The following is a 19533-nucleotide window of genomic DNA, read 5'->3' on the forward strand; positions in this document are numbered from 1 at the left end:
CTTTCTTCTACGAGGTTTGGTAGACTTTGGAGTTTTAAGCAAATACAAGTATATCCTCGGACATTGTGACATCTGAAGAGCAAGATCAAGATAACCAACAGAAGGAGAAAGGCTTCTCAAATAATCTGATGGGCACTCTATATCGCATCTCAAACACAGAAAACTTATTATCCCTTCTCAAGCCTAAAATCTATACCAAACACGGAATGACATGGCAAAAGTCCCAAAATTGTGGAGCGAACTCGTTCCGGATCAACACTCACCAACCCCTTAAGGAACATTTTGCAATTTCTCAAATTTAAAAAAAGAGGAGACAAATGTAAACTCGAAAAGTCCAACCTCAACCAAAAGATGTTTCAGCAGAGACTTTAAGTGCCTCGGCCTACCCTTCATCGCCCGCATCGTTGGTTTCATGTAAAATGGATGGAAGGCACTCTCCATTAGTCAGCCGTTTCCCCTTCTCTTCAACGGTTTGTCCAAACAAACCGGAGCTTGTGCTGGCTAGATGCTCACATTGCAAGGTGGGAATCACATCGTGGGTTGAATCATTCCCTGAAGGATACTTAGTTTCTTGAGTAAACCCCATGATGCTGCATATTTCTCCCTCGAGCTGCACGTTCTCATGGTCGGGGTGGCAGTTCAGGTCAATGTGGCCATTGCTGCTATCTGCCACCTCTGTTTTTTTATTCTGGCTGGTTACACTCTCTCCGTGATTTATCTCGAATGAAGCTCCGTCAATTCCTAACTCATGACCATAATGAATCAGGTCCTTGTGTATAGTTTCAGCCTCCCGATCTGATTGGCGTTTCTTTTTCCGCAACATCAGAGTTTTGAAGCGGCGCTTCACTGTCATGCACACATTGCAGGTACATGTGGGCTTGTGCTTACCCTTCCCACTGGGGGGTTGGATGCACACGATGCATGTGCAACCTGGACGGTGACGAGGGTGTTTTGTGGTGACCCCACACGATGGCTTACCTGGGTCCTCTATGCTCTCCCCAAGAACAGCAGCACTAGCTAAAGCATCCAAGCCTGAAGTTTCACCATCTGTATCTTTCCTATGGTCCTCATCAACCCTTTGTCTTTTAACATCTGCACATTCATTTATGAAAACTCTGAAGATATCAGAACAGGCACAAGTTGACTGAGAGAGAATAACAAAAGTGAAGAATCATAGGAAAAGATATCATCAGAAGATTTTTAGTGAGTCCACGTAGTATTGTATAGGTCTCCTGTCAAGTGTCCGTAGAAATGGACAACCAAGTGCTCTTATTCACCCTTGTTCTAATCACCCCCCACTTCCATCTTTTGGATACTCCAGTCACCAAGCATGCCAATGAGAAATTGATCAAGGATTTTTATGTACCAATATCAGTAAATATCCAAAGAAGTAACTTAGAAAAGAGCCTGGAGCTGTCCGCATAATTTGTTATCCATTGGTATAACAATTTCAAGATAAGTTGGAGCACCTAACCTCCTTGAAGACTAGATTGTGAGGGCGTCATATTTCTTCCCACCCAATATAATGATCACAAAAGACTATTCATAAGATCGTAGTAGAAAACCCCCCCAACAGCCAGGTAGAATTGCCAGTGATTGTATGTACTTCCTCTTAACAAGGATCAGACAGATCTTTTGTTAGAGTGAGAGGAGGAGTGGAAAAACATAATCCCATTGAGAAGGAAGTGACAAAACTGCTTTTCTAATTTATCAAGAACCAAAACTTAGCAGCACTTCTGTGATGGGAACAGTTAGGAAAACAAAACATAAGCAGCAGGGCAAGGATATCCTTATATAAGTGAACCAAAAGAGGTACCACAGATTATATAAGGGACAGAGCAACTATATGATCCTCTCAGATCGAATAAACCCACAAAACTCTGCCCAAAAGAAAAGATCAGATAGAAAAATAAGTCCCCAATGCACAATTCAACATCCTACGCAGAACTAAAACCAAAAACACAATTCAACTGACGACAGTGCAACAAATTGTCAATCTAGTATAGTTGACCCAAAGCAAAAGCAAAAGTTCTCTACTGATACCTTTGCTCACTCTAAGAAGACTCTCCAGCTCCTCTGGGCTCATCTCATCCGGTGCGGAACAGATTCTCCTGCAACACAAATAAAACTCTTCAGGGAGATGGAAACAATATTCCATCCTAATTCCTATGATTATGCTAACGATATAACCACCACAAGCACCAATGCAATTCGCACCTTCCAGAGTCCCAGACATTGTCTGAACATGTCCATCTTGGAGGAAGATGAACATCCATAGGCAACTTTCGCCATTTGGAGCAGTCATCACACTGAGCCCATTGTTCGGGTCCCCTGTCAGAAACAAAGTTCACTCCTTTCAATGTGATATAATTAAAAAAATTTCACTATTGTTCACAACTATTCATAACACTGTTCATAATCATCAATTTGTCGACATCTTGTATTAGCAGTTTGTAATAACTGTCATTAGAATGAACGGTGCCGTGCCCACTCAAAAACAGCAAAACATAGCCTCACCCAGATAGCTGGCTTACGAATATAGTCCTCTTCCCAAATACTGGGGGTTCCTACATTAGTTGAAGATTGATCACGTTAATAAGCAGAAGCACATGAGGGCAGAAAGTATGATTTTGCACACGTAAAGGGAAAAACAAACAGTATGAGTTACATCATATTCTTCGAAAACGTGCCCCTCAACAGTGACAATGCTTGGTTTTACACATGGTGGGGGTCGTAGCAAATCTTGAGCCTCTTCCCATGTAAGTCTAAGCTCCAGAGCATCTTCATTATGTATTAGCATTCTCCTGCTTTTAGACCCTATGTTACGAGTCCTTTTCTTTTCGCTAATCGGCGATGCTTGTTGGGCCGGATCTTCACACGTCCTGCCCACATCGTCCTCAGTCTTGTCGCAAAAGGTGTCACCATCGTTATTTCTGAGAAGCTCAGACGAAGGATTCAAGCGAGGATCCTTGATTCCACTTGCAGTCCGGAAAAGATTAGAGTAATCATCAACTATGGGTAGACTCCCCATGAAGGGCTGGAAGGAACCTTCCCTGGATAAATCCCCATTAGGGACTATGGATACTTGGTTGTCCTGCTTGTTTCATCAGTACACCATTATAAGATAACAAAGTACCTTCACATGAGGGAACGCCAAAGATATAAACAGAGAAAATAGAAGGCCTATAGAGTTTGACCTGCGGATCACTAGAGTTTGATGCCTTGCGAAAACCCATAACAAGTTTGCCTCCGGGATCGATCCTACTAAATATTACTGCAATTAAAAAGAGCCCAATAAGCATTTAACTGCGCACTCTCACTCAAATGACGTACTGAAGAAAAATTAAAAGGAAAAGGAAGCGGGCTAAAAAACTACATGTCGATGCACATGATAAAAAAATCAAAACAGGCACTCTCAATTAAAAGCAGAGCGCTTGTCATAAAGCAAAGAGGGTGAGACTCTGCATATATGAATGATGAGAAAGATAGAACCCACCTAGCGAAAGAAAACCAGAATGGCATCCGAAGATTTGGGGAATGATAAAAGGTTAACCTCAAGTCCACAATTCCTAAGATTGTACAATAATAACCGAACAGCAAAAGTAAGATGTTTCATTTATCTTTAATATGAGATGAACTCTTATTAAACCTTTTTATATTAAAAACGAATCACCATGTTTTGATTAGTGCACAAATGACTTTCATAGTGCATTAACCATATAAGAGTCGAACACAATTTTATCACATAAACTGCCTTCAAATATACATGCTCAATTATGACAACCTTAGTGATCTAGTTCCCTGTGTGCTAGCTGCCATGGCAAATGCACACAAAATATGTTCTACTTTTTACTCGCAGTCTAGGAACTTACACGCTAGAACATCTTGCTGAGAATAGCAAATAGAATACCTGTATCGCCAGCTCTGAGCTGCATAGACTGTATGCAAGGCGTAACGCCCTCCAAAACATACATTCTGCTATTATTATTGGGCCAAAATCTAAACTGAAAAGTCCATTCATTCCCCTTTACATCTTGAATTCGCACTGGAATACCTTCTGATTGAGATATAGGAGGGAAGTATGCCTGCACAAATTTCCAGCTTATAAAGTTACTCAGACTTACAGAGAAAGCTGAAACAGAGTTTTTAGTATGTCTTGAAATCTTGAACACTTACTTCAGCACAAGCTTTCGGCAAGACCAGACGACCAATTCGACCAGCATCACTTGCGCTGAGAACCTTCTCAAAAAGGGGCACGATAGTAGAGTTCAAACTTAAAAGTGGTTAAGTTCAAATCTCTCTTCAAATAACATTTACAAATAATCATCTAAACCAGAAAATCCCCGTCCAGGAAGATTTTTAAGACCCTAAGCAAGTAGCACACTTTAATCAAGGATACTCTCCAGACAATTGCTGCAGTTCCTGGTCAGTGATTCTCGGCCAGTATCGAGGAAGTAATTGATTCTTTCCCCGCCCCTCAGCGGGTGGCCTTGCAACACGCACTGGAGGAATTTTAATTGTCTCTGGGCCTGCTACGCCACTTTTAGAAAATTTAGGCAAGATTGGACAAGACCTCGGTCCTTGCTGGAGGGAAGAAGGCCCCTCGGTTTGACTTCCTTCCCCAACCCCTCCAGAGAAAGGCAGTGCGATATGTGAACTTACACCTAGGGATCCCAAACTGATGTTCAGAGATGGATGTGGAAGAGATCTGTGTGTATCCTTCAATTTAAGCAAGAATCTGCTGTCCTCCAATTTTGTCAATTTACGTGATCCTCCTGTGGGGTCGGTCCCATGTGAAAAATCAATAGCAGCTTCCCCACTGAAGGGTCTTGTCTCTTGTTGTACTTCCCCATAAGAAGCACGAATATCATCTCTAGGAGCTTGAAGCAAAATTTTTGGTTCATTGGACACGAACTTGTATAACTGCATCAGCTTCTCCTCATCTCTTCCTCTATCTTCAGTTGAAGTGGACTGCAGATCATCATTTATAATCATCAGCAAGCTCAATACACAACTAATTCACTTACTTTAAACCTAAATCAACTGACATGGATTCTGAATCAAAGGATATGAAGAAATAGTTATACTATGCATAAAAACAGATCAAAATGAAGGCCTTCAGGTCATGAAATCCCAGGTTTTCATTATGCCACAATAACAAATTAAGTCACAGAACACGTCTGATGGAAAACAATTGATATACAGCTCTGATAAAACTATTTTCCGACGACAGGAATACTCTACCAGATTGTCCTGAGCTTCTTAACTAAAGAAAAAAGGAAAGTCGAGCTTCCCACCAAGTCGACTTTCTATATGTGATTCCAGTCAATCAAGAAATAGAGAAGAGCATATATAACATGAAAGGATATGGAAAAACCTTAAATTGAAGGGCCCCCGAGATTCTACGCCATAAGGCATAGGACCACTCAGTACCCATTCAGCAGTGCTTTAGGATTGTTGCTTCAAGCCCAAGAACATGTGCGAGAAAAAAGTCAACAAGCAGACACAGAATCCCCACCAAGATGATTTCAACAGAAAGCCCAAAGATCTTTCCATCTCTAACTTTAAAATGCCAAAACCATATACTTAAGTCGAATAATCTTCAATTAAAGCTAATGTTTCTAAAAAATAAAAGTCTGAAGAAACTCAATTACAGATTCACAATGCAGTTCAACTGTATTATTTACGAATGCTATATATGACACTTTCCAATAGCAAGAACCATGTTCATGCCACACTGCTTCAGCATTAAACTAGCCCTACTACAAATAATCAAAAAAGATAATTACTGCTTACTGAATGTTGAGAGCAAATCTTACTGGATGAGTTTGCTTCTTTGAACAACAAATGCACATGACACCTCCAGAGTCCATGAACTCGACCAAAGAACTTGAGGCAATGCATCCACAGTGGAGGCGCTGCCACAGCAGAATACAATTTAGTGAAAAAGTAAAGAAATAGAGAAAGGGGGGAAAAAAGCACAAAACGGGGAGAGAGAGAGAGAGAGAGAGAGAGAGAGATTACCATGCCACAAAATCTGCATTCCCTCCAGCCAGATTCCTCCTGGTGAAAAAGATTGCAGTACAAGGAATTCTCGTAGGCAGACCTGAGGAATATAGGGATTAAAGAACAGTAAGTCCCAAAGCAATAACCGAAATGTAAAGGCAGCGGTTTTAATCAAACGAGAGAAAGACAATATGATGATGGCTTCTATTGATCTTGCAAATTGGCCATGAGAACAACAGATGGATATGACTAGTCCATGAACAGAGACTCCCCGAAGGCAATCTAGAAAAAGAAAAGATCGTTGTGGTCATATTTTTGAACTCCCACCGGTTCCATAGACGAGTTTTATTTCATCCCTTTTTGATGCTACAAAACCGGCGGACCGTCTATCTAAGCATTGTTGATGATGATTATAAGCTGTAAGCAGCAGTCGAGAACTCCGAGTCAGTAATCCACAGTTACAAATTCCACATCTTTATCCAAATCTAGTGTCCTCCCCCTCAAAAATAGAGCACACGAGCTACGGGGGGAGGGACCGGTAAATGTCGGTGTCATCCGGACTACTCCAATTCCATTCTCGGCAGTAAAACAGCTGCTCTCGTAAATCTGGCGATGAAATCAACGATTCTAGCGGCTTAATCGGAAGCATGAAGAATAATGCTAGTCGAATTTCGGAGGGGAAAATGCATCCCGTGATGAGAATTTAAAAAGAAAAAGAAAAGAAAAGAAAAAAACACAGACGGAGAGATAGATAGAAGAACCGCAGGCACTGAGAAGGACAGGGAGGAAGAGAAGGAAGAGCACACATACCCGCACTGGAGGCAGAGACGAGCGAGGCCACCAGATCGGAGAGGCCAACCCTTGGTCCACTCGGGACAAGGAGACCCGCAGGATTCGTTCATGCAAATCATGGACCCCATCCGAACCCAAATCGATCGAGATCACGACCAATCGAGCCCCAAAACCCACGAAAAACCCCTTCTTCTCGATCGATCGCGAATTCAGGGGCCAAGGAACAAGCACAAGACATGCATGCACGGCGTGCGATACAACCGACGATGATGCGGGGAGGCACAAGAAGGGCGAAGGCAAGAACCTCGGGGTGGGAAGCAGGGGAAGCAGAGTCAGGAGGAGGAGGAGGAGTTAATCAGCATGCAGATCAGCAGAGGAATCGAGACAATAAGTAGGGAGGGCAGCATGATCTAACAGTGCAGAGTCGTCTCCCGCAGAAACACAAACACTCAAGGGAAGGGAAGGGAAGGGAAGGGGAGCGAATCACAACTCGGAGCTGAAGGCGGCGCGACGACCCAAGCAGCGACGGGAGGCGGGCGCGGAAAGTGTGTTGTTTGATGTCGTTGTTGTTGGATCGAGAGAGGAGAGGAGAGGAGAGGAGAGGTGAGGGGAGAGAAGAGAGAGAGTGCATGCAAAGGGGGAACAGCTGCATAAAATGCATGCACGACACTTCAAGACGAGACGCGACGCTCACTCTCTCTCTCTCTCTCTCTCTCTCTCACAACACACACACCCACACCGCCTAACGAGTCGTCGTCGTCTCTTTCGCTTTCTCTTTCTCTCACGCACGCACACACACACGCACTCGCACGCTTAATTCCTTTCTTTTCTTTTCCTTTTCTTTTCGTTTCCTTTCCTTTTCTTTTCCTTTCCTTTTCCTTTTTCTGGGGGGCCTTCTGTTTATATGGGCTCCTACAGCGCGACAAACTCAACTGGTTTTTAAAAACCTGAGTCTCTTCGGATCATTCCTGAAATAATAACATCGCTGGCTTAAACAAGGAAGTCATCCTGATTCTTTTTTCCTTTTCCTTTTTTTTCTTTTGAGCAGGACGCGCCCGTGCAAGGAAAGCAAAATTTGCTGACCAGATTCTCTTCCCTTCTCTTGACTTAAGCCTCCTTAAACACATGCCAGCCGACACACTGCCTGTTTGACACAGTATCTTTTTTTGTTCTCTATTATTGTTGTCGAGTAATTATACAAAAAAGAAAATCTTATGTTGATTTACTATGTATTGGTGCATGCCGAAAGAAAAATGCAACAGCCAGAACAATAAGAGGTTTTGGATTTGCAGCAACGGTAGCGGCGGCAATATCAACAATTAGTAGCTGTAGTATACTTCTAGGAGAGGTATTTCACGGTTGTGAAATTCCTCTAATATTGAGGGTAAGTATATAAAAAGTACTCTCATACTAATTAAATATTATGCTTGAATTTGTATATTTTTATTATTGAGCAAATAACCTAAGTATGTCTCAATTTTCACTCTATCGAAAACCACGTCTAACTATAACCCCTTTTTTTATCCAATCTTATACATCTTTCTTGCCTGCCGGATCATAAATTACAACTCGGGCCCTCTGCAACTGCTTCATTATGGATATTACCTTTCTATTTGACTAGATAACAATCTACGTATTGCATGAGATGGCTATAAGTAAGACGATTCAAAAAATATTTGAGAACGTTATATTTCTATATTATATCAAATCAAAGCTAGATGTTTCAGATGTACTTACTGAACATAATCGTGCAAGGAATACTCAAAACAAAGCCGGTGTAAATTTGTGAATGCCTTTTGTCGTAATTGAAATAATGAAAAAGCAGAAAACGAGCTATGATTTTACGGTAAATAAGAAAAGAACTTAAAAATAAAGTGGAAAATACAACCACGCTCATAACACAGCACATCGATTGCATTTACTTTCTTAGGAAGCACACTCAATAACATTTAGAAAGTCCATTAATATTTCGTTACTTATTATGGAAAGAAGAAATGATAAGAATGACATCACCTTTGGCTATAAATACCTAAGAAAGATTTCTCCAATTACTTCGGTGGCATCTAAATAGCAACAAAAAAAAAAAAATTTGTTTCGATAAGGAGAAGATGTCTCTCTGTCTTGCCACGTGGACAAATGACGATGTTTGTTTGGGCGGTCAAGACGGCGGACCAACAACAATGTTCCCGCCCGCGTGTCCTCAACAGGCTCTTGCTCCGTCTCCGCGAGACGCGCGCGGTGGCGATGGGAGGTCGCCTCGGTGTCGAGCTCGACGCCGAGCCCGAGCTCCGTCTCATTGCCACCGACGAGATCTGTCTCGTGGGTGATGAGCTTCGGAGGAGAGGACGTCGAGATCTCAGACCAAATCTGGTCCGCGCGACGGCGATCCTGCCGAGATCTAGAGTTAGTTCACTAACAGATTACGACGAGGTGGAGCTTCACAGACAGATCTGGCGCCTCTTCCATTGCGGAGATCTACTCGACTCGGCCGCGGAGGAGCTCCATGGCCACATCTGGAGCTCCTCTATGGCTGAGCTCACCTCGACAGCTCAATGGACGCGCGAGCTTGGAGAGAGAGAGAGAGAGAGTGGTGATGGGGATGGGGATGGGGATGGGGGGTTACACTTACGACGCGTGGTGTCAAGTGTCAACGGCGGCTTGACTGATGGCGGCGGCGGAAGGTGACAGGGATGTTGTGTGAGGGTTGACGGTAGTGGCGCAAAGGGGGGAAGAGGAAGGGAGAGAGAATCAGTGTTTACTGTTTACCGTTTTAGTGAGACTTGATTCGATGTGGTGAGGACTACATATAGAAAAAAAGGACGCGTGTTAAAAGTGTGCACGGTTTCGACCAAAAAAAAAAAAAGTGTGGACGGTTGGATCTGTATCCATAGAGCTTTTAGGCAATCGTTTGGAAACATGAATTGGAGGAACCAGTTCTAATTTCTACGCCTGTGTCTAACCCACGCGCACAAATTCGCTATCCAACCGCTAAGTCGATCCCTCACGGACAAAGTTCACTTTCCCCATCTTCCATTAAGGTAATCCACTATTTTGTCTTCCCATACAATTTATCCATCAAAATAGGTGCTCTAAAGATTTAGCCAGAATACTTAACCTACGTTTGTTTCGCGAAATATAAATAATTTTAAAAATATATTCTTGAAAATGATCGTTTATATAACTTGAAATGATTAATCAATGAAAAATATTTTCATTACTAACAAAAATTTATATCTAGACATTTTCGTGGAGGACGAAAATACTTTTCTTTTTATTTTTATAAGCGATACAAATGATTACTTTTAAGAAAATATTTTCCAAATCGTTTATTTTCGCGAAATAAACGAAACGAGTATGTTTGTTTATATTTCAGCAAAAAATGACATGTAACTTTATGTTTTCCCGCCAAAATTTCAAATTATTGCGAAAATATTATATGTGAATTTATGCGTCAAAATTTTATATTGTGAAAGTTTGAGGCGTTATGAAATAAAAAAAAAAAGTCAATATGCGTCCGTGGCAAAATTCGGATTACGCAATTTGCAAACAAAAGGAGCCCATCTAGGCACGCCCTCATCGAAATCATGCAAAAGCAGGACAAAAATGAATTCAACTTGACAATATGTTTCCAGTAGGAGGGCAAAACTGATAATCCTACCGAAAATTTTAATCTGAAGTACTAAAGCAGGCATCTTCAAAGCTGGCTTTGTTTACCAATACAAAAGTTTCACAACTGAAATTGGCTGGAGAAAGAATTGCGATCACAAGAAACGATAACCTGTAGTGGAGGAGCATGACTCTTCGCTGCCGGAACTACAAAGTGCCAGGCAAAACAGCAGTCAACTTCAAAAACAAGTTGAACTATTTTGAGATAAGGAAATCTGCTAAATTTTACCTTTGAAAGCTTGAACTCTCTCTTGGATCATCCAAGACGGTGCTACACCAATATGCTTCTTCTGAACCGCGCTGTTCAAATAACAGGGGAGACACTGATCCTCGCATGAAAACAATAGACATCAGGATACCAAAAGAAAGAGATACTTGTTGCATGTAATCTTGTCTATCTTGGCCTTCTCTCAGAAGTTTCATGTCAGAGCAATATCTGCATCCTAACCTAAAGGGACAGAAATGAAGGCATAAGCTTTCAACATGTAAGCAAGGTCGTGAACGTAATTTTTCCCATCTTCTCTAGATGTTATGGCCCAAACTACCTCCTGCTACAAAAGCTTGTTCTGCAGAAATCAAAACTAAATGCTCCATCACTGGTATGGGTCCTATGGGACCAGTACCAAAAAATAAAGAGTGAGCAGGCAACACGATTATTCATGAATGCACCACTTCTAAAGATCATATTTTTCGTTGCATTTCTGCAACAAATGTAAGAAATAATCTAGGGACGAGTTTAAGACATCCATGACATAAAAAAGTCTTACCCTTGGAAAGGGTTTTTTTTTTTTTTGGGCTTAAAATTCCATGAGTGGACATACAAGACAAAAAAGAAGACGTGTTCATATGAACAAGAAAAAAATTTCCAACTCTGCTTCCAAAGAATCAGAAACATGCAAACTCAAATGTCATGTCCCTGTTTCAAACTAAAATCAAGCAGGCACGACACAAATAGCTCTCTTATGCTATTGAGACAGAGAGAACCTAAAGTTTCGCTTCTGACTCCAGCTTCAGCAATGACCCTGCATGATTATAGCTTCATAAAGCAGTTCATCAACATCCACAAACAGGAAGACTGGTTAACTTTCACTGAGTCACCTTTTCTTAAGCAAACGGACTTGATCCAAATTATGCTCTGACAATTCATGATTCTCATATGTGGTGAAATCATCACATAGGTCATCCACTTCAAAAGGACGTTTATCCCAAGAGATGCCGTAATCTCCCCCGAGAAAATAGTTGTTATTAAGAGAACTAGAGCTCGCTGGAGGAGCAATAAAACAAAACAGCAGAGAGTAGCGAGTTATGTTTGGCTCAAAAAACGAAAAGCATAGGAATAAAAATATTACTTGACCTTGAATATCAAAGCTTAACCTAGAACAACGAACACTATCCTAGAACAGCAATCAGATACATAAGGAGAAGTTGCAGATGGTCAATTCTTTCTCATCATCTGGAATTGTTTTTGTAAAGAAGGGGGAAAGAAACCATAGAATGATAGACCAGAGAAATGCCATGATTTCTATTTGTAAAAAGAGACAGAAACAGGTATCTAAAAAAATGATATGGTGCTAGAGAAGTCCATATGATCTCAAGGAGGCAATACAAAATGCATTTTGTGCAAAATCTTATCCAAGATATGATTGATATACAGTAGATCATAGCAGAAACTGGGGAGATTGTATATTTCATGATTGCAGAATTTCAAAGATTTAATTACATTATAGTAAGCTTGGATGAAATGCAAATAGAGATCCCCTAAAGATGGCAAGATTGTCCTAGACTTGAGTATCCACAATGAGAAAATTCGCTCAAACATAGGTCGCGATGCTCATCAAGTTAACCAAATATATGCTCAAATGAGGGTGTCTTGTTTTTTTGGTTAAATAAGGGTAACTTAAAAAATCACCTTCCCATACATCTTTGTGACCAGATGATTTCATTATGCTACTATCCCTCCAGTGATGATTCGAGTTATCCCAGGCGCAGGTGTTTGCCTCCAGATTGCCATACCAATCCTCTATACCCATTGAGTTCCTCAATGAATGCCGACGATCAGGCACATTAAAAGATTTCATCATGGACTTCTGCATCAAAAAAGATCGACGTGAGATCTGACTGCATTCTTTTATACTCAGGGAATTGGATTTCAATGAAAATGCAAGATATTGATAGCCTTTGCCTTTATACATGAAGAATGTAATAGTCAAGTTCCATGAGCAATGTCTTTCTTTCCAGAAGAGATGATCAAGGTTAAGAACTATTAATGGCTACTAGTCTGCATTTTGTGGTACTATGTTGCAGTGCACTCCCATAGCAAGAATTACTTCTGTACCCAAGAAGTTTAGACTGTCTAATTTGGTAGTCCATGTGTTCATTATACAATTCTATCGGGTACTAATATACTCCATATACATACCATTTCTCCTACCATATGCGTCAACGAGGGACTCTCATTTTTCTATCCAAAGAAACATATCTTAACCCAGGTGTTCGCTAGTACAAGAATTAAATATCACAGCCACAGCACTTGATTAATTTCTTCAATCACCCAATAAACTGTAGGAAGGATCGCAAAATAAGGTAGCGATGACGGAGGAGGAGCATGCACACATGTCACAGCCAACATTTCTGAGGAAGAAGTCACTGAAGGATTGCATATATATCTGCATTCAAGATTTGATTTTCCATGGTGCTAAGAAGACTAAGATTAATCTCTAACTACACATGATACTGCTAAGAATAGCTAAAGGCATCAAACAACATGAGCAGAGGGCAATGCACCAAGAATCTCACTGCTTCAAAATCAAGGTCATCCAATGCATGATCTCGGTTCTCCAACATGTCTGACCAGCCTGAATGTTTTAAGGGTGATGTGCAACCATAGGAAAATGTTCTGCGATTCAAGAAAACATTTGAATCTGCATATAGCCGTATTAACTTGCAATCCAAGTAAAGTAATACACATCGATGCTGTCCCAAGCGACACTACACTAGTTGCATCAACCATAAAACAACCACCAGTTCATCACTTAATATTAAAGCTGTTCACACTCAATTATCATTAAACTGCACAATGCTTCCGAAGGAATGTGATCTCCTCTTACTCATTCCTTAATTCCAAAGATGAATATAGTGCTGAAAAGTGAACAGAAGGTACTCTCACATCAAATGATGCCAGTAAGAATAATCTTCCTCAGGACCAGACAAGAGGCTGCCTTTGATTTTTCTACATATCTTTAAAATGATATGCCTGATCACCAATGGTTAAGCATACTAACTTTTTGGTACCAATGGTTAAGCATAATAATTTTTTGGTTCAGTTGAGAATTCCAGTCTATTTTAAAGCTCCTATAGAATAAGTAAACTTGTTTTAATCGAGGTTAGAGCATTTAATGGGTGTTCAAATGGTTCTTGTATCCTAATTAAGTCGCTAATGTAAAGCATTGGCGGAGACATCCTCTTAGCTTAGATTATAAGATATGAATATGGGTTTTCTCTCGATAAATCAGGGGGCAATAGCTTGGCATTGCCAACACTAAGCACATAGTTATTGGGTATCTTGAAAGTTTGTGGAACCATAACCAACTGCTCTACAAGTTTAATCAATTACATGATGACGTGATTTGATATTAAAACCCTCACATTCCCCCTCACACATAAACCTGGACTTTGCCTTAAGGCTGAAGTGTGGAAACATATAATTGGGGAGGCAAATAAGAGTCCAAAAAAATTATAACTTAGGATTTCCTAGTCTAATACCATGTGAAGGTTTGTGGAACCACAAACAACAATTCTAGAAACTTAATTTATAAGATGAATGTGTGATTTAACATGTACATACTCTTAGAGGCATGATAGTGCGGGAAGCCTGTGAACTACATAAATCAGTTCAAATTAAAGCTCTTTGCCAAGATCACTTGGGGTAGCTGTACATTTTTAATATTGTTGTAGCTTTTGGTGTTCGGGATCTAAAATTCATTTGATTGACTATGATTTATCGCCAATAATTCTAATACAAAGCTTATAATTTCAAAATGTTAAACCAATTGTTTAGACTGAAAGACTCGCCATAAGTCAGGTTCACACAGTGCTTATCTTGCATATTTCTTCAAAATCCTCTTCCCTTCAGAAGTCCAACAGACTAACACGATGTGTTTTCCTTCCATTAGCAGTGAAAAAAAAAATTCAGAGATCTTTACTTATTATTGGTTAACCTTTTCCACAATTTGGCTGGGTATCAGTGTGATTGTCTAATAGTCTTTTCCTGGTCTCTGTAAGTTAAGACATTTCTCTCAGGAGACAATGCTGCAAGCTCCTCTAGAAAAGGGTTTTAAAGGAGTTTGTAACTGCAAGTGTTTAATCTTGCTGAGTAGCTTTGACACTGCAATAGTGAGGAACTACAAAAAATAGTAGGCAAATCCACAAGTTCTTTCAAGCAACCTATAGCTTCCCTATTGAGAAAGTACACGTTTTGTTATGGATGACAATTCTGTGAAGAGAAACAGCATAGTGTTCCAGAATATGTTTTCCTCTAATGAATTAGAAACTCTGACTTTATCTTAGCAGTTTTTCCAAAATATCATGCAATACAAGTTTACAACTCAACTGATCATACTAAATTCCCAAATTAAGTCACAATTTTTTTGTTAAAGAAATGCATCAAGTCTTCATGTTCATTTAAGGTTTCTCTTCATTAACTTAATCCTCCTTTTGCAAGTCGATTTCCATTACATAATCCCTGGATAACCAACAAAGCCAGACCTAAATGGCCAAAATAGTCAAACGGTTCTAATTATCATTCCAATCGGAGACCTACAAGTAGTAAATAGTGCATATTCCTGTAAGTCAGATAAATGAGTAGTTGCGAGGTGGAAATGGAAAAGAAAAACCACATACAGTAGTTAACCTCAAAATGTATAAGTAGTTATATATTACTGTATATATCTAAATCAGCATTCTAATTCCTAAAGCATGGATAATTGCAATTTCAACTTTATCTATGTTACCTGTCAACTTGCTGTGGTGAATGAACTGGTGTTTCTGTTCCCACTCTACCTAAGCCTGATGGACACAAGTTATTAAGAGAAACCATGGAACAATTGCTTGTTTTTCACCACAGAAAAGAGAAACCAATTGTGTCTTCAGGATCTGCGGTTATCCCCTTCTGAATGAATCAAGCAATTTTCTTGGCAAGTCAAGAAAGAAAATTTATCAACTGTAACTACCAAGCGAGTGGCACAATAAATGCAGAGAAGTGATAATAACACTCGACTAGAGTGGTGTCTCAACTCCTGCCTAATGTGTAGAATTACTTTCTTCCAAATTGAAATGATGCACGACACCAGTTATAATAACTAAGAAATTTCCATGGCAAGCTAATGACATGAACTAGATAATACCATTTACGGAAAAGGCGACGTGATCTTCATTTGCTGGACTGATTTCCAAATTTCTGTCAGAAGGATCATCACCAATCAAATCAAGGACAGATGTACCTGAAGAGATATGGAAACAACTTGTCACTTTGATTATGCCATTGCAGCAACTAAGCTGCAAACTAAGGTTTATTGGAAAGCATGAGTAACAAGGCACAGTGTAAGCCAGAATATTTAAACATATGCTATTGATATGGCCACTTACGTGGCTCATACATTACTCCCATCTTATGACCAAGCTCGTTCTTTTGATTATTTGAGACACTGCATGAATATTGAGAGAAAAACTTGAGCACAACAAGCAACAAAATACTTGATGATCATGCATTGTGCATAAGGCACGATAATCACTATGAATTATTAAAAACAAGCATCAGGGGCTGTTAGTTGCATGGATAGGTATCATGTATGTTGCAGTCAAGTCTCTCGGCCAGCCGAGATATTTCTCCGTCATTGAATATGATGGGTATGGACCATAGATCGTCCGGATCATTCCCACAACCATGAGAGATGTAGACCCTTATTTTTTTCTCTGATCCTTGTATGTCTGCCTTGACAGGATAACTGCCTCTTTTCCCATTTTGGGGGTGGGTGGGGGGCAATGAGGATGCTGTTGCACGACTATTAACTCACTGATTATCGACTTCATTCATCGGAAGAAGAGCCGTCACTTGATTGCCAAATTGAGAACCTGTTTCCATGTTCAATACAATTCTATTGAAAACCTCACTACAACGATGAATGAAACAAAATCAACTCTATGAAAAATAAGGTAATAATTCCACAAAATTGATTCGCAACCACACCTGCTTCGTGCACTTCAGTAGGCATGACATGAGTTACTCCATTGGCAATTGCAGTGGGTGGAAAATTTCTGAATTGGTGTTTTACCTTCGGATCATTAATACACGGAATACTGCTTCCTGTAGACAGCAGTAAACGGATAAGGTGAAGAAAATGTATAGCTCTCTGGTTCTTGTATCTAAGAAGTAAGACCAAAAGAGTCCTACCTGAAAGGAAGTAGGACAGAAAGAACACTCGATAAAACAAATGCTATCATTAAAGTTAAAACTCCATTTGTGCATATTTTGAGCAAAGAAAATATCTAAGAGCCTTTGTACCATGGGATCTATATAGTAAGGTAAGGATACACCTAGATGCTTAACAAGCTAGTAGCTTTCTACAGAGTTCTCGATAAAATTGAATAATATAGCACTAGAATGATGACCCCATGATGAAAGCTTTTCCAACAGAGTGAGGTTGACTACATAGCTCCTTAATGACCCAATTAAGATATGCATCGACATACAGGAAAGTTAGCCTGTCATGGCATCTAAGCACAATAACAGGAGGACACACAGCCCATCCCACAAGTTAGGAACTTGAATAGGCATGTCATCAATTATTATTGTGCAACATTTCAAGTGGGAAAAAAAAAGAATTCTTTTGGTAGTAGAGTTTTAGCCAAAGTTAATGAGCTCAAGTTCCTCTAGGAGGTGCAGGCACACAGAAAAGTGTTAGAGTTAACTATATATCCAAACTGGAATGTACATTGACAAGTCCTCACAACCCTCAATGGACAAAATTTTGAGATGCTCACCATCAGGGCAGCTACTTTTGTACACTTGTGGGGCAGTCGAAAGATTCAACAAACTGAGAATATCTAATGATCGATTTTCTTTCTGCTGCTGGCAGTCCACATTTGTTTCCTCAGCATAGCTGTCCGAACCAAAATTTTTTTGCTGCTGTTGCCTCTTCTTTTGCTCAAAATATTGCTTTTGCCTCCATGAATAGAAAGATTTTAGAAAGAATGGGTCGTTGCTCTTGCGTGATAAATGCTTGCCAGATGCTTTTGGTAGCAAAGTTCTGGCTGCATCAGTTCGAGGGAAAAAGAGCGCAAGTAGATAGATGTTCTTTACCTCTTCTGAGTTGACTTCCTGGACTGTAATAATCCACATGTCAGCATAATTAAGATGCACCAAGGCACAAATAAGTGGTTGTGTATCAGAAGCAGAATAATGACGTTGTCCTGTTCGGCTCGTGATAATTTGAGAAGAAATTCCACAAAAGAGACAGTGTATCTTGTCTTTTCACACTGTTGACGCACAAACACTAAGTTTAGCATCACAGATTCTTTCTCCTGAACCAATGAGCTAAAATTTTGAGCCACAAGAACCAGACCTTACTACTTTCTACCTGCAATTTTCGTTATTAAACAAATTGACGGCATACCACTACCTGACAACTGACATGCCGGCAGTCCAGTTGTCCAAAGGAAACAACGGGATGGGGCGCTCCCACCAAGGTGGGGAACAAGAAGTCGTGTTCGAGGAGAGTGATCCCGATAAGAAAATAATCATTCGATCTAAACTGAGTAATGGTAGCTCTACTGATCCTTTCAGGTTACAGGAAGTAGTGGAAGGCAATGAATGATCATTTCAACTTGCAACCTAAGAAAGATCATGACAGAATCGCACCGAGCTGACAGATTCTGCAAATTCTCAAAGGTCAAAGCACATACCGACACTTACAGTCGTTATCTTCCGTCTCGATCCTCCCATCCACTGCAACATCTTTGGCGTGCAGATGAAAAGCCAAGCAATCCTAAAGCAATGTCCTGCAAATACGCAGGAATTGCAACACAGAGCTAGTTATACGTGCCGAAATCGGCTTAAATCGTGTCCATGAACAGAGACGTGATCGGCATGTGTTACGTGACCATGCTGCAGTTCCTCCGACGATCACAGCGCACGTAACACGTTCGACGTGGGAAATCCCGACGGAATCCGGACGAACAACGCGGATGATCCGGTAATCTACGGAGAGAGAGAGAGAGGGAGAGAGGGAGAGCGAGCTCTCGTCTCTGACCGGAGAAGAATCCAGAATCCTTCAACTTCAAGGAGGAGATTGCGAACCTACCTCCAACGGAGGAAATCTTCAAATCATTCAGCTAATTCTGCAACACTCCCCGAATGCATCCACATCTTTGCGTGAAATTCCGCCATCTTCTCCTTTCTCTCTCTCGAGTCTCGTCTTAAGGTTATAATCGAAAAAATTTAAAAAAAACTAGCTGCAGCGCGTGATAATTCTTGAGGGGGGAAAGAACACAATAGGCCAAAACTTGTGTACGGCGCTCACTTTAGTGTCAAAACTTTTTTTCGAATCACTTAAATATCACTTTAAAAAAAAATGATCACTTAAATATCAACTCCGATTTGAATTTCTCGGTCCTACGTGACACATCGGCGCTGATGGGAATAATATATTAATAATATTTTAATATTTTTTAATTTTTTAAATATTTTTTCTGATTTTTTTTTGTCTTTTTTCCTCTTTTCTTTTCTTTCTTCTTCTTCTACCTTTGGCCGGTGACCAGACACCAGCCACCGGCCATGGCCGACCGCTTGGCCTCGCTCGAACGAGGCTACCGTCGCCCGCCACAGGCGAGACCTGGGTTAGCGAGGGCAGGCGAGCCCCGGCTTGGATCGGCCTCTCCTCGCCTGGGCAAGGGCGAATGACGCCCGGCGAGGCCGCCGTGGCTTGGGCGACGGCCGGCCTCCTTGGATCTGGCAAGGGTCGGCCTCTCCTCGCCTAGGCAAGGGCGGGCGACGCCCGACGAGGGCTCCCCTTG

General features: G+C 40.7%; 2 protein-coding genes across 7 annotated transcripts; both read right to left on the minus strand.

The window, feature by feature from the left end:
• Positions 1–113: 113 nt before the first annotated feature.
• LOC115683907 (B3 domain-containing transcription repressor VAL1-like) lies at positions 114–7310 on the minus strand. Of its 3 annotated transcripts, none has more exons than XM_030608556.2 (12): positions 6817–7310; positions 6025–6106; positions 5820–5918; positions 4400–4971; positions 4177–4273; positions 3911–4085; positions 3198–3274; positions 2669–3094; positions 2518–2567; positions 2218–2331; positions 2044–2111; positions 114–1092 (listed from the first exon to the last, which is right to left on the minus strand). In XM_030608556.2, exons 1-12 carry the CDS (start codon positions 6924–6926, stop codon positions 383–385), a joined length of 2580 nt encoding a protein of 859 aa, XP_030464416.1. In that variant the 5' UTR covers positions 6927–7310; the 3' UTR covers positions 114–382. The 3 variants fall into 3 exon arrangements, with proteins under 3 accessions (XP_030464416.1, XP_056165895.1, XP_056165894.1); XM_056309920.1 differs by having other exon boundaries at positions 5797–5918; XM_056309919.1 differs by lacking the exon at positions 6817–7310 and adding an exon at positions 6334–6515 and having other exon boundaries at positions 5797–5918.
• Positions 7311–10453: 3143 nt separating this feature from the next.
• Positions 10454–18972, minus strand: LOC115683891 (uncharacterized). Of its 4 annotated transcripts, XM_056310233.1 has the most exons (15): positions 18617–18972; positions 18434–18519; positions 17822–17844; positions 17503–17684; positions 16709–16825; positions 16536–16593; positions 16108–16166; positions 15867–15962; positions 15474–15528; positions 13249–13360; positions 12374–12551; positions 11563–11728; positions 11449–11486; positions 10694–10787; positions 10454–10611 (listed from the first exon to the last, which is right to left on the minus strand). In XM_056310233.1, exons 2-15 carry the CDS (start codon positions 18473–18475, stop codon positions 10560–10562), a joined length of 1272 nt encoding a protein of 423 aa, XP_056166208.1. In that variant the 5' UTR covers positions 18476–18519; positions 18617–18972; the 3' UTR covers positions 10454–10559. The 4 variants fall into 4 exon arrangements, 3 of the variants coding, with proteins under 3 accessions (XP_056166208.1, XP_056166206.1, XP_056166207.1); XM_056310231.1 differs by having other exon boundaries at positions 17503–17844; positions 18424–18519; XR_008816287.1 differs by having other exon boundaries at positions 10694–10912; positions 17503–17844; positions 18424–18972.
• Between the last annotated feature and the right edge of the window lie 561 nt (positions 18973–19533).

This window comes from Syzygium oleosum, unplaced genomic scaffold (genome assembly GCF_021117445.2).
Source record: "Syzygium oleosum isolate NSW1041296 unplaced genomic scaffold, Sole_v2.1 Sole_v2.03, whole genome shotgun sequence".
NCBI lineage: Eukaryota > Viridiplantae > Streptophyta > Magnoliopsida > Myrtales > Myrtaceae > Syzygium > Syzygium oleosum.